The following is a 26,203-nucleotide window of genomic DNA, read 5'->3' as shown; positions in this document are numbered from 1 at the left end:
AAGTCTGCCAAGGTTTTTCCTGCCGAAACACCTTGGCAGACGAGATTATAAGCAAGATGACCATCGGTTACCGTACACTAACCCATCTGATACCACGATGAAACCAATTCTAGTCGGTAGGTATGAACCCTCATTTCAGGAATTTATAAGTCTGCCAAGGCCTTTCCTGCCGAAACACCTTGACAGACGAGATTATGTAAGCAGCATCCGCATCCGAGGGATCCGTATTTTGGAATTATACAGATTACGGACATTATTAATAGCTGTAGGCTTATTTATTACTTTATGATTATACATATTTGTATATTATTATGTTATTAATAAAATATATTTATAATTTATTAAACCTAAACTTCATACATTGGGAATTCATTACCTGCTTACGGCAGTAGTAGGGATTAGTGGGTGAGTTCTGGCTCACTGAGCCAGGCCAACAGTCCCTCCCCCTTTTTTCCCTTGTTGAGGCCCTGCAACCTTGCCTTGAACCCAAACTAATGTCATTGTAGCTCGAATCTAACCTAATCTATTTTTATTGCTTTTAAAATATTTCAATTATCTACTTTTGCAAAGTTAAATGTTGTAATCTCTATTTCGCAAAATGGAATTTTAATGTGACTTTAATGTATGTGCAGTCTACTTAGTAATTGGGTTTAAAGATATAAAAACACACATTTTATTTCCTATCCTAAGTATCCTATCCTAAGTTTATTCAAATAATATTCTGAACATATATAGTAACATCATTACTTATTCTGTGTACAGTGGAGAAAACGAATGAAACATGAAATTTTATTTTGCTATTTTTAAATAAAGAGTAACTAAACAGTCTCTTACAATTTCTCTTCATTAACATTTTATGATACCTAACCTTCCAGTTTTAGCCCGAATTAATCAAAAAATTCACCAACACCATTTACACCAACCAAATAGAAAACGGGTCCGTTTCCGAATTCGCGATCTCGAGTCCGGGTCCGCGTCCGGGTCCAGGTTCAGGTAGAAGTCGAATTCAAAATCTTGCTTGTTTTGCCAGTGGGGTAACTTGCTTAACAATCAATTAGAAAAAGACAAGTCGTCGAGGAGTTCTGTTCTGATCACCATCAGCAATACCACTTCATCAAATGCCACTGTTCTTAATGTAAATCCTTGTTTGCCTGATGAAAATACAAAAGTCACTATACAATGCCATTCAGATTTGTAGAGTTCCCTCGATTCCTTATGTATCCCATCATTAGAACTTGAGCTTGACGAAAATGTGACTTAAAAACCTAACGTGCTTAACAAACATAACGAAGAGGACAAATCCCCAAACATGAGCTATGCGTCGTTGAAAAGTTCCATTCTGATCATCATCAGCAGTTTCACTTCATCAAATGTCACAATTTTGAATGTAAATGCTTGGTTTGTTTATAAAAACACCAGTGTCACTATATGTTAGGGTGGTTCAAAAAACATTTTTTTTTCCTAAGGGGCACCCCCTTATTTAGTTACACTTATTATGTTGATAAAATACACCAAGTTTCGTAATTTATCTCAACTACAAGGGGGTGCTTCACCACGTTGAAATTTTGTATGTTGTTTGAAACCCAAAAAAAAAGAGTATTATTCAGAATTTTATTTAAATATCTGGCTTCACACTATTTGCACATGTGATGTATAAGTTTTGAAGTAGAAAAACATTTTCTTTCAAAATAATATATTTTAAATCACACTTTCAAATAATGTGAAAACTACTATTACATAAAAATCTAAAAAATAGTAACTTAGTTTTTTTGGATTTCATTTGAAAATTTCTAAGTGTTTGAGCACCCCCTTGTAGTTAAGATAAGATTACAAACTTGGTGTATTTTGTCAACATAATAAGTGTAACAAAATAAGGGGGTGCCGCTTCTTCTAGCTAGAGTTTGAATTTTTCCCATACAAACGTGAACCACCCTACTACTATATGTTGTGGTGTATGTGTACTTATTATATAAGCTATGTATCAATCATGTATCGAGTTAGTCTGTAAGTTGTGTTTGACCAATAAACACATGTAATCAATATGCTATTTTATTTATTAAAACATCCATCCGTACATGGCGACCCCTTATTGCTTATTGCTTCATATTTGGAAAAATGTGTAATATACCGACCAATTTGACAGATACATTAGATCCTTTGTACAACCATAACGATTACCCGTATGAATTAAATATAGGTCACAAAAGTCGCACCTAGATGCTAAGAATAATATATGTAAAAGTAAGGAGCTAAGAAAAGCTCGTTACGACACTTATGTACACACTGTAAAGTATACAGAAGGCGATTTAGTGTTAGTTAAAAACGAAATCGCCTTCGCACTCTGCTCCTGACTCGGACCGACATGGTGGCGTAACTATACAAACACCGATGTACCGACAGTAATATTGCATCGCTGAAGAGACTCAAGCAGTCTAGAGGCTAGTTTAGATCTCGTTCAAACCAATTTTCGGTGGAAGTTTGCATGATAATGTACATCATATATATTTTTTAGTTTTGTCATTCTCTTATTTTAGAAGTTGAAGGGGGGGGGGGGGTGCACACAATTTACCACTTTGGAAGTGTCTCTCGCGCAAACTATTCAGTTTAGAAAAAAATTATATTACACACACGTATGGGTTTAATGAAAAAGAAATTTTATGTTTCAGTTCTAAGTATGGGGGACCCCCAAAATTTATTGTTTTTTTTTTCTATTTTTGTGTTAAAATCTTAATGCGTTTCACAGAATACATCTACTTACCAAGTTTCGACAGTTCTTATAGTTTCGGAAAAAAGTGGCTGTGACATACGGACGGACAGACGCACAGACAGACATGACGAATCTATAAGAGTTCCGTTTTTTGCCATTTAGGTACGGAACCCTAAAAAGGTATTAATTCGGTTTTTTTATGTTTGATATCTCCGTCATTTCGGGATCGATTTTGAAAATTCTTTTTTTAGTTGAGTTGTAACTTGTAAGTATATACATACAGATTGGTTCCGTCTTTGTCAAAACCCAGTTCTGATGGTGAGATTTATGAGGAATCGAGGGCACTCTTCAAATCTTCTAGGTGAATGAAATGATGATGATGATCCTTCCGGCCGATTTCGACCATGGCGACCACTTCGACTCCTAGTTAGCTCGGCGCTCGTGCGCCCGAATATGGCTGACATAGCCGATCTTGGAGGTGAACCTCCGCGTAGTGATGGTTAGGACATCATTTTAAAATGAGTTTGTATGAGTACCTCATTTTCTAAAATGAGGTGTTACAATGTCTTACTTCAAATGAGGTGAGGTACTAGCATATTCTCAGCGTCGACTATTCCATTAACTCCAACGGCGACAAAAATATTTAATGTATATACATATTTATGTATTCATCACTTCCTTTATAAATAAATAAGTAGTAGTAAATTTAATTGGAGTGCAATTCTGGAGGTTAAGAACAGAACTTTTAGGAGAAAGATAATTTTAGAATCAAACTAGGAACATAAAGTACCTAACTTAATTTGCTGCTTTTATGAAACTTGTTCTAATGTAGCTCTTTTTTATTGTTAGATTGTTTAGACCTCCTCCTTGCTACTTGATATAATTTTAAGTATAATAATCACTAGCGATCCGCCCCGGCTTCGCACGGGTTAGCAAATTATACACCTAAACCTTCCTCAAGAATCTCTCTTTGGATAGGTGAAAACCACATGAATATCCGTCCAGTAGTTTTTAAGTTTATCGCGAACATACAAACAAACCCACAAACAGACAGACGCGGCGGGGGACTTTGTTTTATAATACATATGTAGTGATATATTTCATAAGTACCTACAACTACCACAATTTTTAACAAACTAAGGAGAACAAATTCAATATTTTCACTAGTCATTATTATATAGAAGTGACTAACTTACCACCTGATAATTTAACAGTAATATCATCAATATGATAATAAACATAAACAAAGCACCATTCGCGCCGGCCGAACCGGCTACATTTACACTTCACTTTTCATGCAAAAGGCAAGGAAAAAAAAATGTTTTTTGAACCACCCTAACATATAGTGATACTGGTGTTTTTATAAACAAACCAAGCATTTACATTCAAAATTGTGACATTTGATGAAGTGAAACTGCTGATGATGATCAGAATGGAACTTTTCAACGACGCATAGCTCATGTTTGGGGATTTGTCCTCTTCGTTATGTTTGTTAAGCACGTTAGGTTTTTAAGTCACATTTTCGTCAAGCTCAAGTTCTAATGATGGGATACATAAGGAATCGAGGGAACTCTACAAATCTGAATGGCATTGTATAGTGACTTTTGTATTTTCATCAGGCAAACAAGGATTTACATTAAGAACAGTGGCATTTGATGAAGTGGTATTGCTGATGGTGATCAGAACAGAACTCCTCGACGACTTGTCTTTTTCTAATTGATTGTTAAGCAAGTTACCCCACTGGCAAAACAAGCAAGATTTTGAATTCGACTTCTACCTGAACCTGGACCCGGATGCGGACCCGGACTCGAGATCGCGAATTCGGAAACGGACCCGTTTTCTATTTGGTTGGTGTTAATGGTGTTGGTGAATTTTTTGATTAATTCGGGCGAAAACTGGAAGGTTAGGTATCATAAAATGTTAATGAAGAGAAATTGTAAGAGACTGTTTAGTTACTCTTTATTTAAAAATAGCAAAATAAAATTTCATGTTTCATTCGTTTTCTCCACTGTACACAGAATAAGTAATGATGTTACTATATATGTTCAGAATATTATTTGAATAAACTTAGGATAGGATACTTAGGATAGGAAATAAAATGTGTGTTTTTATATCTTTAAACCCAATTACTAAGTAGACTGCACATACATTAAAGTCACATTAAAATTCCATTTTGCGAAATAGAGATTACAACATTTAACTTTGCAAAAGTAGATAATTGAAATATTTTAAAAGCAATAAAAATAGATTAGGTTAGATTCGAGCTACAATGACATTAGTTTGGGTTCAAGGCAAGGTTGCAGGGCCTCAACAAGGGAAAAAAGGGGGAGGGACTGTTGGCCTGGCTCAGTGAGCCAGAACTCACCCACTAATCCCTACTACTGCCGTAAGCAGGTAATGAATTCCCAATGTATGAAGTTTAGGTTTAATAAATTATAAATATATTTTATTAATAACATAATAATATACAAATATGTATAATCATAAAGTAATAAATAAGCCTACAGCTATTAATAATGTCCGTAATCTGTATAATTCCAAAATACGGATCCCTCGGATGCGGATGCTGCTTACATAATCTCGTCTGTCAAGGTGTTTCGGCAGGAAAGGCCTTGGCAGACTTATAAATTCCTGAAATGAGGGTTCATACCTACCGACTAGAATTGGTTTCATCGTGGTATCAGATGGGTTAGTGTACGGTAACCGATGGTCATCTTGCTTATAATCTCGTCTGCCAAGGTGTTTCGGCAGGAAAAACCTTGGCAGACTTATATATTTCTAAAATGGGGGTTCATACCTACCGACTGGAATTGGTTTCATGGTGGTATCAGATGGGTTAGTGTAGGGTAACCGATGCCGACCTTGCTTACATAATCTCGTCTGCCATGGTGTTACGGCAGGAAAAGCCTTGGCAGACTTATATATTCCTGAAATGAGGGTTCATACCTACCGACTGGAATTGGTTTCATGGCGGTATCAGATGGGTTAGTGTACGGTAACCGATGGTCATCTTGCTTATAATCTCGTCTGCCAAGGTGTTTCGGCAGGAAAAACCTTGGCAGACTTATATATTCCTAAAATGGGGGTTCGTACCTACTGACTGGAATTGGTTTCATGGTGGTATCAGATGGGTTAGTGTAGGGTAACCGATGCCGACCTTGCTTACATAATCTCGTCTGCCAAGGTGTTTCGGCAGGAATAGCCTTGGCAGACTTATATATTCCTGACATGAGGGTTCATACCTACCGACTGGAATTGGTTTCATGGTGGTATCAGATGGGTTAAATTAGGGGTCCCGTTGGCCACCTTTGAGAGCGTCTGCCAAGCACTTCCGGCTAAAAAAATACTGGCAGACTTCGCTTTTATGTGTCTACATGTAAATTTCTAACTGCTGCCATAATTATTATTTCGGTATCAGATGGGTTAAATCAGCCCCCTTTTTTCGCACCGGAAGTGGCCTTCTTTTTCGTACTTTCGGCAAGTTCCGCCGTGGCAGACTATCGAATTCGGACTTAGCATCACTTTTATGGTTTCCCATTGTGTATTTCATCGTGGTATCAAGTCGGTTAGAAAATTTGCGGCCGGCTCTTCTACTATTATCAATAATACCAGCCTTCACCGATTCGATGTAATAAAAAAAATCAATCACTCACACAAAGAATTAAATGTCAAACAAAGTAGTCCCCGTAGTCCCACGAAAATAGCGAGCGTATTGGTGATTTGTGTTTATTTTTTATAAAATTTCGTTGGAAGGTCTGACGATCACGGGTCGCATGTTGAGCAGAGGTCGCATTGAGTCGTGACGAAGCTCGAATCGCATGAGCCAGCATGGCTATGGCTGCTGCAGCGTACGAGCTTGATGCGGATGGTAAGCTCTGCAGGGCTTAGCGTGTTGCGGAAGCGCGGGGCGCATCAGTCGCTCATAAATAAACTAATGTTATTCATCTCACCACTTATGTTCATCGTTAATGAGAAAGTTTTGTGTTATGTATTTGTGATAGGGCGACTTTTGAGTTTTCGGTTGAAAACTAATATTCGAGAGGCTTTTCCAGTTTTATTTCATTAAGCAATATATATAGCCCCACTACTCTTCCAGATAAATATCGTTATGTCAGGTCTGTACGGCATTTTCAATAAATTCCATACATTTCAGGAACAAAGTTCATTCCTGCAACGCAACGACCTGACGGTACATGGAGGAAGCCCCGACGCGTCCGCGACGGCTACGTGCCCCAGGAGGAGGTTCCGCTCTATGAGAGCAAAGGCAAGCAGTTTAAGGCTCGCCAATCTACTGGACTCCCAGTTGGTCTAACCCCGGAAATTGTGGCCGAGGCTCAGAAAAAGAAATCAGGCACCATACAGCCCATACCGGGCATGATTATTAATGTTGAAAAGAAAAAGAAGAAGAAAAAGAAATCAGGTGAGTTTATTTGGGCAATTAGTGTTTTAAGTGTTCATAATGGTTAAATATATAATTGGTGATTATGAAGATGGAAAGTTGCTAAAATAATTACCGTTGTTTGCATAATTATATCCATTATATCATTAAGAATCATATGGCACTTTAGGAGGGTCAATGAACCACTAGAAAATAAATTTCAATTTTAAACATATTTCAAAAAATTATATATTTAATCTTGTTTGCACTATATATATCAGTCTATATTATACTATCCGATTTTATAGCCAAGTATTACATTACATTAGTTACATTAGTATCTGACCCAGTGAACTCTTTTTGCAATGACAAAGTGCAGGAATGCTTTTACTGTAAATTTTGAAAATATGAGGTTTATTATGACACTCCCTCAATTTGTCAAGTTGGTGCATAGTAATCTTAGAATAGACGAGTCTGTCTATTAGTTGAATACTTATTTTGCACTTTTATGACTTCCTCTGCTTGTAAGCCTCAAACATTGAAACTTAAATAACTAAAGCTGTCATAATATCATTATTTCTCATTCCAGGTGCCGACGAAGCTGCGGAAAAGCTTGCCAAATGCGAAATAACAGAACCCACATTCAACAGTCCCTCCCCCTCCCTCTCAGCCGCCGGGACCACTGACCCCGCCAAGCGGCTCAAAAACCTACGAAAGAAACTCAGAGATATAGAAACTCTGGAAGAAAAAGTCAAATCGGGCGTCCTCAAGACTCCGGACAAGGATCAAAAGGAGAAAATGTCAAAGAAACCCTCAATCTTAAAAGAAATAGAAGTTCTAGAGAAAGAAGTCAGTGAATGAAGCCAAATGGATTATGTGTAATTTAAGACTTTAAATCAATTTTGTTATTTTCAACATGAATTGTTGTCTCATGGCAATACATACTGATGAAATTTCTTTAAATCAAATTAAATTATTTACAACAACACAGGATTTTGATAAATACTACTCTAAAATTTACTGGTTTTGTTAAATAGAATTATGGGGATTTTGCATTTGACTTCAGGCTAATGGATAAAATATGTCTATCCTCCCAAGTCCTGAGTTCCTAAAGGAACAAATTAAAAAAGAGCAAATTAAAATGGAATAAAAGGTTCTAAATTCAAGCAAAAATGACTCTATGTTATTGATAATCTACTGATAATCATAATGCTCCAGCTTGTATATGATAATTTTTAACCTTATCAGTTTTTATTTGTATCAATTTATTGGCCAACTGTTGTTATGTACATAAGGTTAATTTAAATAATATGAAAAAAAAAGTGGTAATAGTGTACTATTAACTTCCTGTCTGTGTATGATGTAATAAGGATCCTGACCAAATTTTTAGATTTTTTTTATATTGATCTGATCTAAATGGTACAGCCAAGGTTTGAACCTACAATTTTCGACCACCACACAATATCAGGAAAAAACATAAATCAGGCCGTAACAAAAACAAAGATTTGATAGTATTATTTTATTTTTATTGATATAAAACTCCTGATATCAGTGGCATGTTGCACTTACAATAGTAACAAAACATACTCTTACTCAACTACATTATCAGTGAATTAATTAACATAACAATAAACACAAGTGCTATGGAAATGGCTATTGCGATTTTTTTAATATCAAACAAAGCCTGTATTATTAGATTCAATTCATATTAATATAACTAATTCATTTAAACTCATGTAGTCTTAATTTCTTTTTCATTATACTTAACATTATGGAAGTTCATATATTTAACAAAAACTTTACAGGTCATATACATTTTATTTTGTCTTTTCGCATTGCTTGCTTCCACCTGCCGTGTGTACCTGCAATAAAGAAAGATGACGATTAACAAAAAATCAAATCTGTAGGCCTATTAGTGTAGTAAGTAGGCTAACAACCGGTTCCAATTAACCTAATAGTCACTCACATGATTGCGTTATATGAATTCGTTTCTCGCTTTCTGTCTCGCGTAGTTGCCTAAACACGCGAGAATCCCAATGACCGCAATGCCGAGACCTAATACTGTGGCAAAGAAGTCTCCGAAGTCGTAGCCAGATGACGCTTCTACGTTGCTAACGGCTAGCAGCGCAAATATAAATACACACAACTTCAAATACATTTCGTCGTAGTCTATTCCCACAATTAATCAACAAACACTGCTACTCTTGTGGATAATGATGAAAATAATGATATGGAAAATGTTTTTATTATGACGTCATTAACGTCAATGTTATCAGATGACATTGACAATAACACTTGAATTTAGCAACGTTTTAAACGTGGACTTAAATACTACCATCGGCGCTTGATACCGCATGTTTTTGAGTAATGGCAACACATGATTTCAATTGTCACATTGTATACATTCGTTGATTGTGTTGTATGATTGTACACGAATTTTAATTTAGAAATATCAGCCATAATTAGGCTGAATTGGTGTTAACTTAGATTAATTTAACATCAAATTGTATTTTTAATCCCTGTTATAAACATAAATTTCTTGTATGCAAGAAACTAGTTAACCTTATAAGTGTTATGAGAATATCAGTGTCCGTGCTAGATTTTGTCGTATTGTAGTTAATTTTAGTGGTTAAACATGAGTTATAATTCGGGTGGGAGTGGGAGCAAGGGCTTCGGGTTCGCCGGTTTCGCGATGCCGAAGCGAAACCCGTCTAATGTGTCCCTACACGCCGTGCCTCCCCCGTCATCGCAGATGAATGCGGTGCCGCCGCCAAGCTCGGGGCTGTCCAAACAGGGCTACTCCACTATGACAGCGATAACTCAGAACGCTGTGACGGGCAACTGGGGTACATTGGGCAAGAAACGGTCTAAGACTGAGGACGAGTAAGTTTTCCTAGATACATTGATAATTTGTTGGCTAATTAGAATCTCAGGGTATTTAATAAGGTTCCTTATTTAATTCCCACACCGCAATATAATTATGGCTACTATTTTTGGTTGTAATCAAAGGATTACTTCTTCGAAAGGCCACCACGGACAAGCATCATAATAAAATTTTATTAATAAAGGAAAAGTTACCGTATAGATTGATAATCGAAATCGAATGAAACCAAAATTTACCCATTTTTGACAATTATAACAAACAAAGCAATAGCTTTCTACAAGATACAAATCTCACACAAGTATCCAAGTTTTCCGATAGACATGATGAATAATGTTGCAGATATTTTGATGAGGATGATGAACCCCCGACCCCAGCGTTGGCCTACATCCCGGCACCAGGCAGCCCAACCTATGAGGCTGCTGCCAGAGCTAAGGTAAGTTATTGTAATGTTGAGTCCATAAGATGCAATCTACAAGTTCTTCAAGACCAAGTGACAAAACCACATCCTTTAAAAAAAAAACCAGCCATGTGCAAGTCAAACTCGCATTCCAAGGGTTCCGTAAAGCAAAAGATTTGACGGAGCCCCAAATTAAAAAGAATTGTTTGACAAATTAACAGAGTCCCCACAGAGGCTTTGCTGCTCTATTCATACTTTTCCTAAATATCTATGTAGCAGGCGGAAGATGAAGAAGAAGATCCTCTGGACGCCTTCATGGCGGGACTTGAGCAGCAAGCAGCCAAGGACCTGGTTCAGAGCAAGGAGAACGCGTGCAAGACGGATTCGGGCCGCGGCGCGAGGAACGACATCGACGATATGGATGACGAGGAGAGCTATTACAAGTAATACTTTAATTTTTTTTATTAGAAAAATAAAATAATTTAGCTTCAATCTTACCTCATGGTAAGTGCCAATGCGGTCTTAGATGGAGCATGCTTACCTAAGATATGTCTATTCTCTCTCAATTTGAAAAGATCCAGGTTATCACTATAACCTGGCTGGGAATAAATTAGCAGGAGTTCTACACCTTAACCGTTTTCATATCAAAGCTGGAAGCAAAGTGTTTAGTAAATAAATGTTTTCAGACAATCATCTTTCTAGTCGCATCGCTAACAAACGAAAGACAAACAACTTTGTTCTATTTAATTCAGATTTAAATTTTATTGGAGGTAATTTGTACTAGTTTTAGGACATTGAACCTCAAGAGGTTAAATCATCTGAAAAGCTTTGTCAACGCCAACATTATTTCTAGGTACATGGAGGACAACCCGCTCAACAACGCCGACGACGGCTCCGACGTCGAAATAGAGTACGACGAGGACGGCAACCCCCTAGCACCCCCCAAGAAGAAGTTCATTGACCCCCTGCCCCCCATAGACCACTCCGAGATCGAATACGAACCGTTTGAGAAGAACTTTTACACGCCTCATGAAGATATCGAGAAGTTAGACCATCAGCAGGTTGAGGATTTGAAGAAAACACTTGGAATCAAGGTAAAAAAATTGTAACTCATTAAACTGCCGTTATTGCAATGCCGAGTTCAAAGCTAACATTTTGGCAAAAAATGTAAATTTTCGCTCTTAGGGGTCATCCATTAATTACATCACACGTTTAGGGGGAGGGAGGGGGTCAAGAAAATGTGACATATCGTGACATGGGGGAGGGGGGAGACACAAACTTTGTGACGTCACTTTAACTTCACCAGTAACCGAAAGTTTATTTAAATTATTTTATTTGCTTATATATTTAAATAACAAGTTTTTAAAACGATAATCGTTTTTATTCGTTCCTAAGCAGTTTTGGGTTATATAATTTATATCGTCAAAAATATTTTGATAAAATATTAATAATACTTAGGTACTTACTTAACTCGATTTGGCGATTTCGTAGAAAAAATGTGACGTCACACTAGGGGGGAGGGGTTTGCCAAATGTGACCAAGTGTGACAAGGAGGGGGGGAGGGGTCAAAAAACCTAGAAATTCGTGTGACGTAATTAATGGATGACCCCTTACAAACTTTTATTCATTATCATTAAGGTCAGGTGGCGGAAGAGAAATTATAGGACTGGACAAACACTTAAATAGGGACGAAATAAACAGTTGGAGACATTTAAAGATATTGAAAACTAAGTCAAATGATAATACCAAAAAAATAAAAATGATGATAACAAAAAAATCTTTAAAATACTTTCTTCTACTGCCTTCTGAAACTTCTCTTCCGGCAGGTGACAGGCCCAGACCCGCCCAAGCCCGTCACCAGTTTTGGTCACTTCGGATTCGACGAGCAACTTATGAAGGCGATCCAGCGCTCAGAATACACGCAACCTACGCCAGTTCAGGCCGCGGGTGTGCCCGCTGCACTCTCGGGAAGGGACCTTATTGGTAAATATAAGAAACCGGCCAAGTGGGAGTCGGACTCGCGCACGAAGGGTTCCGTACCTTCACGGAAAAAGCGGCAAAATAATCACGTTTGTTGTATCGGAGCCCCACTTAAATATTTATAAATAAATAATAAATAATAAATATTGGGGATATCTTACACAGATCAACCTAGCCCCAAACTAAGCAAAGCTTGTACTATGGGTGCTAGGCGACGATATATATTCTTATATAGATAAATACATACTTATATACATAGAAAACACCCATGACTCAGGAACAAATATTAGTATTCATCACACAAATAAATGCCCTTACTGGGATTCGAACCCAGGACCATCGGCTTAGCAGGCAGGGTCACTACCCACTAGGCCAGACCGGTCGTCAAATTTATTTTGTTTTTGTATTTGTTGTTATATAGAGGCAACAGAAATATATAATCTGTGAAAATTTCAACTGTATGTATGTATGTATGTTCTTTATTTGCTTCATAAGATACAAGTATCATGCAAAATTGTATACAATAAAATAAAATAAACTTAGCCTAAATCATGCATAACATTCAAAATGAAATTCAAAATAACATAAATTGACAAATGGCTGATAAATGTCCTAAGTAACCTAAACATGTCATATTTAAAAATTTAAAATTTAAAAACTATATAATTATATTTTATTAAATGTCAAGAGCAGTAATTAGTCATATAATTTAGCAAAATATTCATCGAGACTGTAAAATGGTCTTGTAGCCAGATAACTTTTAAGCTTCTTTGAGAATACTCGCAGGTCTTCAGATTCTTTAATTTCATCTGGTAGATGGTTAAATACTTTAATTGCTGTGTAGTTGATGCTTTTTTGGAACTGAACAAAATTCGACCGTGGTAGTGTTAAATAGTGATTTCGTCTTAAGGTGGTTCTCCTTGCTCGATTTTCATACAACTTTCTTGGCACCCTAGCTCCTATTATATAGGGTTTCTTCACTTGTATATGTAATGTTTGGGTAGTATATATATTTCTGTCTTCGCAGAACGTAAAAAAATACTAGATTTTGATTAAAATTATTAAGAAAAAAGCCTTTGAATATTGGTAAAATTTTGCCTCATTGCTTGTTTGTGTGAGTGATGCTTATAGTATCGGTGTAATTCTAACATGGCGACTTCATTTGACAAGCAATCATTTTTAATTTGTCAAAGGTGTAACAGATGGCACTTTAAAACCGCAACACAGATTACCTGTGTATTTTGTTTTATTTTCACTCAATAGAGGGAGGTATATTTAATGCACAAAGCATGTTACGAGTATACCTACTCATTTAAGAATCTCCTTTCTGATATAATTTCATTCCCAGATTTAATATAACTTAATAATTATTATGATTATTACACAATAAAATACATTAATATATTTATAGAAAGGTCAGTCCAAACAATCATTCGCGTTACGGTCGTCCACCGAAAACCCTTGTGAATTCTGCTTTCGTTTCGGTAAATGTTCTCTGGAAAAGCCTATATTTATTGTAACAATGATTTTTAAACTAAAATACCTAGCTATATTTTTCTCAAAAATATATATAGTAGTGGACCCTATAATGGACGTGGAACCAGTTATGGGACAAAAAACCACAAATCCTCTAAAATAAGTATCTAAAAATAGTTTATAAACACTGTCTGTATATTATCATAAATATGAGTCTTAGAGCTGTTTCAATTTAAAGTTTCATTAAATTTGGTTATTTTTTAAGAAATTGGCGTCAACCCAAAAGTTGTCGTGTCACTGAAAAAAAATACCACTACGAATTCTTAACAACTTCGCTAAGAGAGGTGAGTTAATTTATTAAATTTTAATTAATTAATACTCGATGAAAACTAGAATGTGTTTTGTTAATTGCATTTACCATGAGATAATGTATACAACACACTATGTTGTGACTCCACAGATGTAAAAAAAATAGTGGTATTTGGCCCAATCCCATTATAGGAGCTGTAAAACTGCATGCCTCCTATAATGGGACAATTGACATTATAATGCTTGCCATGGCATAATTTCATGTTTAAACAATACAGAAGTAAAATGTAGTTACGAAATACGTCAACCAGGAGGTATTCTCGGACTTCGCATAAATTAATATCGTTTTTCCAAACTTTTATTTAACTTGCCCTGTTAGTTTGTGTGGGTCAAATTTTGGTAACTGAATTTGAGCCACTTTTCGATTTCCGATACAATTGAATTTTTTTGTAAGTACGTAATTAAGTATGCAAATCTGATGATAATGCAATATTATATATGATAACATCGACCTGATCTTATGATGGAGACAGGAGGTGGCCATGGGAATTTTATCGAAATAAACCCTAACTAATTGTGTTAGGTATATTAGAATTGTCTCGATGGATCTAATACAATAATAATTGGCTGTGGAAAGAAAAATACATTCATCGATAAAGGCTTATACCAAAAATTGATTTTTTTGCCATAACTTATACCCCATTTCAATATTTTATACTGATAGAGCAATGTCCATTATAGGGGGCCCATTACTGGATCCACGTCCATTACTGGGGGCCCATTACTGGAGCTTTGGTGTCCATGACTGGAGAAGAAAAAAACATAGTTTTAATTTGTTAAGTATGTGGAAACTCATTGCAATATCTTTGATACAACACGCCTAAAACATGAAAGACGGATAGGACTTTCATCTTTTAACACGCTAAGCGGTAGACCAGTTACATGTATAAGGGAAATATCATAAATACTCCAAATTTCTTCTTAAATGTCCCATGACTGGTGCTGTTACTATAGGTATGTGGAGAAAAATGTCATCTTCTTGTAAATAAACAAGATTCTATAATATCTTCTGCTTGTGCATAACAATAACATTAGTAGATGATACTTTTAGGGTTCCGTACCCAAAGGGTAAAACGGGACCCTATTACTAAGACTTCGCTGTCCGTCCGTCTGTCTGTCACCAGGCTGTATCTCACGAACCGTGATAGCTAGACAGTTGAAATTTTCACAGATGATGTATTTCTGTTGCCGCTATAACAACAAATACTAAAAACAGAATAAAATAAAGATTTAAATGGGGCTCCCATACAACAAACGTGATTTTTGACCAAAGTTAAGCAACGTCGGGAGTGGTCAGTACTTGGATGGGTGACCGTTTTTTTTTTTGCTTTTTTTTTTGTTTTTTTTTGCATTATAGTACGGAACCCTTCGTGCGCGAGTCCGACTCGCACTTGCCTGGTTTTTTTTCAAAAATGCTGCCTTTCACCCGAGTTAAAACACTCTACTTTTCATTTCGCATACGAGGAAAGTAAAATGCATGTGTTTTTTTAAATACATTTTTATAGTAGGTATTTTTGAGAGTAGGTATTTTTGAGAGTAGGTATTTTCAATTAACAATTTGGCCAAAAGTAATTTATGGAATGGGGAGTCAAATATCAGAATGGAAATTGTATAACAAATCCATTTATACCCAAATTTCAATTGCTTATTGTAAAAAGAATAATAAAATCGTACTTGTAATTGGAACCTAAACTGCTCTAGTGCAGAAACGTATCATTTCCTGCACACCTTTTACAACAACAATGACCCTCTTTCATATATTCGGTCAAATTGTGCTTTTTGAAAAACTAATTATAGCCAGCCTTTTATGAATGTAGTATGATACCTTAGGGTATGGTGCTTTACGCACACTAGCGTCCCTTCCCCTCCCCCTGACGCAACCCACCCTTTTTGCATGAAATATGTCCCGGTTCACAGTTTTTTACATTTTTTGAGGAAAGTATACATTTTAGGAAAAAAAGTGTCAATGAAAGAAATAATCCTTAATAAATTCTTAATAAAAAAGGTCATATTCATTTTTTTTATATCATGCACCTAATTCATGTATTAGCTTGTCAAAATTCGAAATAACATAGTTTTTACTTAGGGTTCGAAACTCATTTATTATACACGGTGTAACATGAGGAAACTGAATAATTTTAGCAGCGTATTCCTGATCACATTTAGAGACAAAAATGTCCTATAAACTTTTTTGAAATTCGCCTAGTTTCAGAGTTAATACCAATAAAAAAAAAACAAGTTTCTATTGTTACATAGTTCAAAACGCCTTTTTGATGGCGATGTTGCTACTATGGGATTTAGTCTAAATATCCTTATTGATATGTCAAAAAGTGACAAGTAACACTTTACAAAAACTAAGTTTTACGAAAAAAAAAACCATTTTAAGTGACAATTTTTATATACAAATTCATTCATAAAATTAAAAAAAAAACCAAAAAAAATTTTTTTTTTGGCGAAATTGACCTAAACACATATTACATCTTTTCCTTTTTTTGACCTCATGTATACATTTTAGGATAAAAGTGTCAATGAAAGAAATAGTTCCTTATTAAATTCTTAGTAAAAAAGGTTATATATTCATTTTATAACACTTATTATACAAGGTGTCCTCAAGAAATGCGAAAGATTTTATTTCTGAGGTCAAATTAAAAGAAGGAAAAAATGTTTGTATGAGTTTAGGTCAATTTCGCCGAAAACAATTTTTTTTATTGTTTTTAGGGTTCCGTACTTCAAAAGGAAAAAACGGAACCCTTATAGGATCACTCGTGCGTCTGTCTGTCTGTCTGTCCGTCTGTCACAGCCGATTTTCTCCGGAACTACTGGACCAATCAAGTTGTAATCTGGTACACATATGTAAGTTTGTAAACAAATGAATTTTAAACATGGGGGCCACTTTTGGGGGGTAAATGAAAAAATTAAAAAATAAAAATTTTCAAACTATATCATGTTACATATCAAATGAAAGAGCTTATTGTAAGGATCTCAAATATATATTTTTTATAATTTTCGAATAAACACTTTAGAAGTTATTCAAGAAAATAGGCAAAAAATGACTATTCCCCCCTCCCCCTTTATCTCCGAAACTACTAGGTTTAAAATTTTGAAAAAATACATAAAATAGGTCTATGATGACAGGAAAACCTATTAGAAATGTACAGTCAAGCGTGAGTCGGACTTAATTACAGTTTTTGATCCGACTCCTACGGATTTTTTAAAGATTTCACTCACGTTTCGCATAAATAATGTTTAGTTTTAAGTTTATAAAATACATATGTATGTTAGTCTGTAAGGTATTTGTAATATGGGCCTTGTTCCCTGAATTAAAAATCTAAATAAATAAATAAATAAAATAAAAAATACATTGTTAAAAATTGTGTAATATACGGAATCCTTGGAACGCGAGTCCGACTCGCACTTGGCCGCAATTTTTTAATTTTTTGAGTATATATGTATGTACATAAAAAGTAAATGTTATTGGTAAACTTGTCAGTTAACATGGATTTTTACTTTTTTTTCGGTAAACATAGTTTTTGCAACGTGTTACTTAATTGTCACTTTTTGACATATCAATAAGGATATTTAGACTAAATCCCATAGTAACAACATCGCCATCAAAAAGGCGTTTTGAACTATGTAACAATCATCATCATTTCAGCCTATATACGTCCCACTGCTGAGCACAGGCCTCCTCTCATGCGCGAGAGGGCTTGGGCTATAGTCCCCACGCTAGCCCAATGCGGATTGGATGTAACAATAGAAACTTGTTTTTTTTTTATTGGTATTAACTCTGAAACTAGGCGAATTTCAAAAAAGTTTATAGGACATTTTTGTCTCTAAATGTGATCAGGAATACGCTGTTAAAATTATTCGGTTTCCTCATGTTACACCGTGTATAATAAATGAGTTTCGAACCCTAAGTAAAAACTATGTTATTTCGAATTTTGACAAGCTAATACATGAATTAGGTGCATGATATAAAAAAAATGAATATGACCTTTTTTATTAAGAATTTATTAAGGATTATTTCTTTCATTGACACTTTTTTCCTAAAATATATTCTTTCCTCAAAAAATGTAAAAAACTGTGTACCGGGACATATTTCATGCAAAAAGGGGGGGTTGCGTCAGGGGGAGGGGAAGGGACGCTAGTGTGCGTAAAGCACCATACCCTATGGTATCATACTACATTCATAAAAGGCTGGCTATAATTAGTTTGTCTTCCCCATACATTAGAACACAATTTAACCGAATCAATAGCATGAGAAATGAAACGGATATTTCTTGTTTTCTTTGCATTAGCATTTTTCTCTCGATAATTTAATCAATTTGCAACATAAGTAGAAGAATCCTCATATATCCATAAATATCAAAATATAAAAGGACATACATTTTCAGAAGAATTCCCCGTGCGACGTTGCCAAGTGGTTTAAAGTACAACATGCTCGCAACGTTTGGATGTCAATAACTCGACAATGAAAAATTATATTTCAAATCAATTCAAACTTGATATTTTTGACAGTAATGGGTTACTTAAATAAGAAGGCATTTTTCGCCCGGGTCTACTATGGTCAAATGGTCTAGTGGCTTTTAGCTACTGAGTATAAGTCTAACAAGTTGAACAGCATGACAGGGTTCAAACCACGAACAAAGACTCATTTCTTTTTGTATTTATTTATTTATTTTGTTTCATCTTTTTGGAAATTTTATATGCCTTATTTTAAAAGTTATTTTAAGTAAATGTGTTGTATTTGATTATTTCATGTAGGTATATCATTTCAATAAAATTTTGGAAACTTATTTTATACCTGGTCAAGCAAATCTTGTCAGTAAAAAAACCGGGCAAGTGCGAGTCGGACTCGCGCACGAAGGGTTCCGTACCATAATGCAAAAAAAACAAAAAAAAAAGCAAAAAAAAAACGGTCACCCATCCAAGTACTGACCACTCCCGACGTTGCTTAACTTTGGTCAAAAATCACGTTTGTTGTATGGGAGCCCCATTTAAATCTTTATTTTATTCTGTTTTTAGTATTTGTTGTTATAGCGGCAACAGAAATACATCATCTGTGAAAATTTCAACTGTCTAGCTATCACGGTTCGTGAGATACAGCCTGGTGACAGACGGACGGACGGACGGACGGACGGACAGCGAAGTCGAAGTAATAGGGTCCCGTTTTACCCTTTGGGTACGGAACCCTAAAAAGGCGCGAAATTCAAATGTTCTATGAACGATATCCCTTCGCGCCTACATTTTTCAAATTTGCCGCCTTTTTCTACTGACAAGATCTGCTTGACCAGCTATACTTCGTCGATAGTTGACTTCTTATATACCTATTCTGCGATCCTAATTAGCCTCATGCATGACTTTTTTTTAATTATTTTAATCATTATTTATATCCTTTGAAATCGGAAAATAAAAATACTTTTATAAATCTTCCCATAATATTATTAAAAAATAATTAAAATACTGAAAATATTTTACTCACGTAAGTTTAGTTTCGAAGAATAACATACGCTTAAAATAATTCAAAAGAGAATGCTAAAATTATAAAATAAAAAAAAACTGGCATTGTCGGGGTTTGAACCATGTATCTTAGCTACAATCTGATTTTTTTCAAAATAGAGGCTACGGGTGCCACGAGCACATGACATTTGATGGTCGAAAACATTAGTTGCTTCTGAATGCGTTGTAATTCTTAATCGTTGCTCAAACAAGAATTTATTATTTAATTTCCAATCTTTTTTCAACAATAAACATTTCATCCGCTGCGCCCTCTAGGTTACTTTACTGTAACATTACGAATGTGCTGACATTTGACACTGACTTTAAGGTGACTTTAAGTACGTAAGTGTGCGTGAATGCAAGAAATTGCAATATTTTGCAGTTGGATTCCGGTAATAACGAAATGAGACAATGTTGAGTTGAACATGTCTCGATTTAGATGTAGTATTTTTTATAGTTTTCGCACATATCAACACATCTTATGAAACTTTGTATTTTGGGAGAAATAGTGAAAATCCACAATTCGTGCACAGTGACGCCATCTTTTGGCTGATAATCGGCATCCCATCCCTAGACATCCACCTTAACGAGTAACTTTGAGTTTGGTTCACCAATTTGTATGAGCTTTTATTTTTGTAAATATATCTGGCAACTTGGTAAATGTACATTCCAATGACGGTATTAATACCATGCTTAGTGAATAGAGGTCTATGTGTAGTAGGAAAACATTTTTCTATAATTCTAATGCATTTTTTTTGTATTAGTAGTATTTTGTTTACACTGGTACTATTTCCCCACACTTCAATAGCATATTTGATTAGGCTTTCTACGTAGCAAAAATATATAATTTTAAGTGTATTTACATCAACGACTTTTGCCATAGTTTTTAATGAGTAACAGGCTTTTGCAAGTTTTTTGGAGATGTAGTCTATGTGATTATGCCACTTCAGGTATGTATCTAACTCGATGCCCAGGAAACGAGTGGAATCTGTTTTATTTATGGGTAAATCCAAGATAACATCATCAGAGTTCACGGCTCGTCTGAAAATCATATAAAAACTTTTTTCATAATTTAACTTTAAACCATTTGCATCAAACCAATTACATATGTTATTCCAATTAAGTTTTGTTAACTCCTGTAGTAAATTATATGACTGAGCTTTGAATATTACACTAGTATCATCGGCATATAGGTATGGAGTTCCGCCTGATAAACTTTCTGGTAGATCGTTGATGAATATAATGAATAAGAGTGGCCCAAGAACAGATCCCTGCGGAACTCCACATCTAATGACGCTATCGTTAGAATTTGTGATAATTTCATTTCCATTATCATCATTATGCCTAAGTTCAACATATTGACGACGATTACTCAAATATGAAGATAATAGCGAATGAACAGATCCCCGTATACCGTAGTATTCTAATTTGCGTAGTAATATTTCGTGGCCTACACAATCGAACGCCTTACTAAGGTCACAGAAGATACCAGCACACTTCATACCATCATTAAGATTATCCATCACCTCAGAAACTAGCCCAGTAATTGCTAAACCTGTGTCCTTGTGTCTACGAAAGCCGAACTGATTAGCGGTTATATAGTTTCGTTCATTCATGTATTTTTCTATTCTTACTGCTATACACTTCTCGAAAACTTTGCCTATGACAGATATTAAGGAGATGGGTCTGTAATTGTTCATGTCCATAACACTCCCCTTTTTGTGTACGGGTATTACTTTAGCGTGTTTGAGTATGTCAGGAAACACACCAGCTATAATATGCTCATTAAATATATGGCACAAGGGTATGCACAGTATATCAATATTCCTCTTTAAAATGGCTGTATTTATGTCATCAGGTCCACATGCGTTACTATTTTTTAAGTTTTTAATAATAGCTATAATTTCATGTTCTAAAATTGGCGATAGGAACATTGACTTTTCATTGTCGACTTTTTTCTTTTGGAGATAAAAATTGTAGTCTATGCTAGGATGGTGTTTATTATCGTTTCCGATATTCACAAAGAAGTGGTTAAACATATTACTTATAGTCCTAGGGTCAGTTACAGTATCATTATTTATTTTTATTTTCCATTTCTTTTCCTTATATGTTTTTAATTTCCCAGTATTTTCTTTCACCATATCCCAAACGGCTTTAGATTTACATTTTGCGTTTCTAATTCTTGTTCTAGAGTAAATGATTTTTGCTGTCACAAGTGTTTTCTTAAGAGTGTTTTCATATAGCTTATAATATGCATGCAATTTATCATCATGGTTACGTCTTAGATTCAAGAGCATTCTTCTTTTATTTCTACAAGATTTTTTAATGCCTCGAGTCAACCATTTTTTGCTATTGTTGTTTTTAATAGTAATAATTTTAACTGGATAGAAAGTATTTATGAGTTTGTTAATGATATTATAAAATTTTATTATTTGTTGGTCATGGCCACAGTTACAAAACACGTTCCACCAATCAATTAATTTAAGAGCATTTCTGAATTGTATATTAGCTGCTTCTGTGTACCATCTCTTTTTAACTGTCTTGATAGTTCTTTTGTTAGATAAATTATGAACATTTAATGATATAACTTGGACATCATGGTCGGAAAATGAGCACGGGACTATCATAGTATTATTATAATTGTTTATATCTGTAAATATATTATCTATAGTTGTTGCAGAGGTCTGGGTGGTTCTTGTTGGTCCCATAATAGTGGGCTTTAAGTTATGTTCTCGAAGAGTTTGTAAAAACTCTTTAGAGTTCGGGGATGAGGTGTCTGCTATGTTGATATTGAAGTCACCACAGATTAGGATGTTATGTTTATTAAACTTCTGAAGAAAATAATCTATTTGTTTTATGAATAATTTAAAATTGGAGTGAGGACATCTATATACGACTATAACAAATATTTTTTGTCCGTCCAATTCCATACAAATTCCACACATTTCACAGGTCTTTTCTTTATAATAAGAGGTAATATCTAATGGAGTGCAATGTTGAGTAATATCATTTCTGACAAAGATAAGAGTACCTCCACCTCTAGACAAAATGCGAGCTGTATCGACAGCCACACAATATCCCGGTAAATTAATAGCTTGTGATTCATTCGGTTCAAGCCACGTTTCCGTTATTGCTATTACAGCAGGATTTTCTTGTAATTCGAATTCTAAAAATGCTTCTAAGCTGAGCAGTTTGTTTCTTAGTCTGTTAATATTAAGGTGCATCACAGAAAATACATCTTCCAATGTTTCGTTAGTCAAGGACATGTCAGCATTCATAAAAAAGCCAGGCTATTATAAAACTTCTCATTAATTAACCTAAGTGTATCATTAATTGACATAGCCAGTTTAAATTTTCCTCTAGGGTTTAATTTATATCCATCTTTATAGTCTCTATCTGTTAAGTTATCTCCTATACATGAAATAACTACGTTATTATATTTACATGGTAAGTTACGAAGTCCATTGTTAATATGATTGATAAATTGATTAAAATTATAATCGTTAATGCAGTTTGGTATGGTGCACACAATAACATTACAATTTACAATAGTCTTAACAGCATCGTCTATATAAGTAACTACTTCACTTGGAGTATGAGCATAGAAGTCACAGCCTCCTGTCATTATCACAACAGAGTCCTTTTTTGTAAAATGCATTGCTTTTTGTCCTATATTCATCAGTACTCTCTCGGTGGATCCGAGGTAAACCACGTCCGTGCATATATCGTAATCCTTCCGCCTTATCTTAGATAGTATAAAAGACAGTTCCGTGCCATGCAGGTCCGACACAATCAGAAGTTTAGGCTTCGTTTTCTTTTCTTGATCTTCTAAATTGTTTCTTTCACATTGTACAGTATCGCTCGTGCATATACTGGGACCTGGGTTAGCTTTCAATTGGTCTTCTTCATTAGTGGTTTTGTTAGCTAGTGTATCTGCAATGTCTTGTATTTTCTTCTGCATCGTTTTTAGGGAACGCTGCACTGGTAGAATACCATTACTCTTCTTCTTTAATAGATTGAAGTTGGTTTTAAGTTTTTTGTAGTTATTTGTAATATTTCTTAGACGGCAGATCAATTTGTTAACTTTAATATTAAGGTCCTTATTACAATCTTCAAGTATTTTTATTTCCGCTGGTGAATTTATGGTATCTTGATTTCCAGTTGCTTCCCTCATTCTGTTTATTTCACTTATTAGTTCAGAGTTTTCTTCCTCTAGTTCTTCAATTTTTGTCGCCAAATTCCTATTAAGTTGTTCATCCTTTAGTATCTTACATTTTAACGGTGTCAAAATTTCTATATTATCTGTTTCTACGGTACTAATATGCTGTGTGAGGTCATTATTGTCATGAATTAATCTATCTATTTGTATTTTAAGTTGATTACATGCTTCTTCTTTTTCTTTAACTAGGTGCTTTAGTGATTCGTTTTCCTCGCTTAGTTTTACATATTTCTGCTCATTTTCTTCGTATTTTAACTGCAAATTCTTGTAAAGCTCTTTTGTAGTTTTGTTTTCTGTTTTCAAACTTAAAATAATTTTATCCTTATCATTTATTTGTTTGAGATATTTATTTTGATCTTGTAGGCCTTCCTCGTCACTATTTGTTGCGCTGCTTGGTACATCGGCAATGGTCAATGCCTGTGTTCTGGTAGTTTTACGTGTTATTTGTCTCTTTTTATCCATTGCTTTGCTTCTTTAAATTGAATTACACTTCTTTATGTTTATTATATAATCCTGTAGCATCACACATACAGTAGGCCAGGGAGGCAAATATGAAAAAATAAAAATTTCTTAAGAAAAAATAAAATAAAAACAAAAATAAAATTGTCTCTTTCTGCTGGTTTCGAACCGGGGGCACGATTGTAGTTTTAAGTATCGATTGTCACTGTAGTCAATTTTAATTTGTGTTTCATTCAGAGTTTTTAATATAGTACTGTTAAAAGTTCTTTGTAAAACAGTAATGCTTTCAATAAAAAAATAAAAATAAAAAATATAAAAATAAAAAATATAAATAAGAGTCCACCACAAAAAAATAAACTTTAAAAAAAGAAACAAAAATTGTCTCTGCCGCCGCCGGGATTCGAACCGTCGCCCGTAGAGCGTATTTTTTAAGCAAGGTGCTTTCCGCGTCAGCCACTTCGCTCTTCACGAATTTTGCGATCTCTTTGTTATAGGTATATAAAAGGTTAGCAGGTACGTTGATAAAAACTCTTTTCGATTCCACCCGCATTCAAAACAAAGCAAAACCACAAATATTTATCACTGTTCTGTTTCCCGAATAAAAGTCTTTTGTCATTATTTTGGTTGTAAAAGGCACAAAAATTATCACATTTATCACTGATGTATGCAACACTTTACTTAGTCTGAGTTTTGCGTCAGTTCTATTACACCTTTGTTGTGATTGTGCACAGAGTAAAAGTCACATAATTTGTTAGTTTTCGACATTTCCAGTCGCGGATAACATTGTCACTGCATATTTAGCCACTAATTTAATTGTTTATTGCCATTTTATTATGTGTTGAGCACTTTTTCGAATATTAAATAAATAATTAACGAGGAGCCTATGTTTACAATGACAGCGGCGCCATATGGACCATTGTCTATCATGGTTCATGAGTTACCCTGGAGTTAGCCTGGTGACAGACTGATAGACGGACAGACGGGCACTAGAGTCTTAGTAATAGGGTCCCGTTTTTACCCTTTAGTAATAGGGTCCTGTTTTTACCCTTTGGGTACGGAACTCTAAAAAAGACGTAGGGTTGTCATAACAGGGCAATCAACATTGTTATTATACGCCGAAAGACTCAGTGTGATTGCACTGTTAATGAGGTTTTCAAAATAATCCGCACAACTATCTCAAATAGTGTAAAGGTCATTATGAATATGGCCTGCTTAGCCACTTCCGCTGCTGACTGTATTCTTACTGTGTTTTTTTTTTCAGGTATTGCTCGTACTGGTTCGGGTAAAACAGCAGCTTTCCTCTGGCCTTTACTGGTCCACATCATGGACCAAAAGGAGCTTGCTCCGGGCGACGGGCCCATCGGCCTTATACTGGCACCCACCAGAGAATTAGCACAGCAGGTAAGAATAGAATATAATATAAATTATTCGTAAACAGAGAAGGGGAAATTATACAAAATAGATAAACATAAGAGCGGTCACATTGCCACGAAACGGTGGTAATATTGAATACTAGCCTCTTGGGGTTCAATGTCCGAATACTAGTACAAATTACCTCCAATGAAAATTAAATCTTAATGAAATGGAATAGAGTTTCTTTTATTTTGTTTCGTTCGATTTTGAAACAAAACAAATTCAACTCTATTTTCTAATACGGTTGATTCAAATTCGATTGCCAATTTTCCTCGTATGGTGGGCCGCTTGAGGCTAGTCTGTCTAGGCATTTTTTTGTACACCATCGTTTAATTGATGGGTAAGAGGGGTAACAATGTGATGTAAGATGGTGCTCATATTATATCCTCCTAAGGCCCAAGGTCCTACCTATAGTACTTATT

General features: G+C 35.1%; 3 protein-coding genes and 1 long non-coding RNA gene across 4 annotated transcripts in view; 2 read left to right on the top strand and 2 right to left on the bottom strand.

Moving 5' to 3' along the window:
* The first annotated feature begins 6,386 nt into the window (after positions 1 to 6,386).
* LOC134669965 (partner of Y14 and mago) lies at positions 6,387 to 8,071 on the top strand. Its single transcript, XM_063527609.1, has 3 exons — positions 6,387 to 6,575; positions 6,861 to 7,127; positions 7,675 to 8,071. Exons 1-3 carry the CDS (start codon positions 6,536 to 6,538, stop codon positions 7,944 to 7,946), a joined length of 579 nt encoding a protein of 192 aa, XP_063383679.1. The 5' UTR covers positions 6,387 to 6,535; the 3' UTR covers positions 7,947 to 8,071.
* A 518-nt stretch (positions 8,072 to 8,589) lies between these two features.
* Positions 8,590 to 9,464, bottom strand: LOC134669978 (uncharacterized). Its single transcript, XR_010098994.1, has 2 exons — positions 9,052 to 9,464; positions 8,590 to 8,947 (listed from the first exon to the last, which is right to left on the bottom strand). It is a non-coding gene; the product is annotated as an uncharacterized LOC134669978 (long non-coding RNA).
* Positions 9,465 to 9,590: 126 nt separating this feature from the next.
* LOC134669971 (ATP-dependent RNA helicase DDX42) overlaps positions 9,591 to 26,203 on the top strand; it is a 37,679-nt gene continuing 21,066 nt past the window's right edge. The window contains exons 1-6 of the mRNA XM_063527617.1: positions 9,591 to 9,968; positions 10,309 to 10,402; positions 10,643 to 10,809; positions 11,220 to 11,460; positions 12,193 to 12,349; positions 25,630 to 25,769. Of these exons, the coding sequence (XP_063383687.1) occupies positions 9,721 to 9,968; positions 10,309 to 10,402; positions 10,643 to 10,809; positions 11,220 to 11,460; positions 12,193 to 12,349; positions 25,630 to 25,769 (1,047 nt within the window). The 5' untranslated portion in view covers positions 9,591 to 9,720. The remainder of the gene's footprint in view (positions 9,969 to 10,308; positions 10,403 to 10,642; positions 10,810 to 11,219; positions 11,461 to 12,192; positions 12,350 to 25,629; positions 25,770 to 26,203) is intronic.
* LOC134669951 (uncharacterized) lies at positions 13,015 to 24,371 on the bottom strand. The gene is made up of 2 exons (XM_063527583.1): positions 20,273 to 24,371; positions 13,015 to 13,250 (listed from the first exon to the last, which is right to left on the bottom strand). The coding sequence occupies exon 1, from the start codon at positions 24,369 to 24,371 to the stop codon at positions 22,965 to 22,967; it is 1,407 nt and encodes a 468-aa protein (XP_063383653.1). The 3' UTR covers positions 13,015 to 13,250; positions 20,273 to 22,964.

Source organism: Cydia fagiglandana, chromosome 13 (genome assembly GCF_963556715.1).
Source record: "Cydia fagiglandana chromosome 13, ilCydFagi1.1, whole genome shotgun sequence".
In the NCBI taxonomy this organism is placed as follows: domain Eukaryota; kingdom Metazoa; phylum Arthropoda; class Insecta; order Lepidoptera; family Tortricidae; genus Cydia; species Cydia fagiglandana.
The sequence above is the reverse complement of the archived record's forward strand: the minus strand, read 5'-3'. Positions and strand labels throughout refer to the sequence as shown.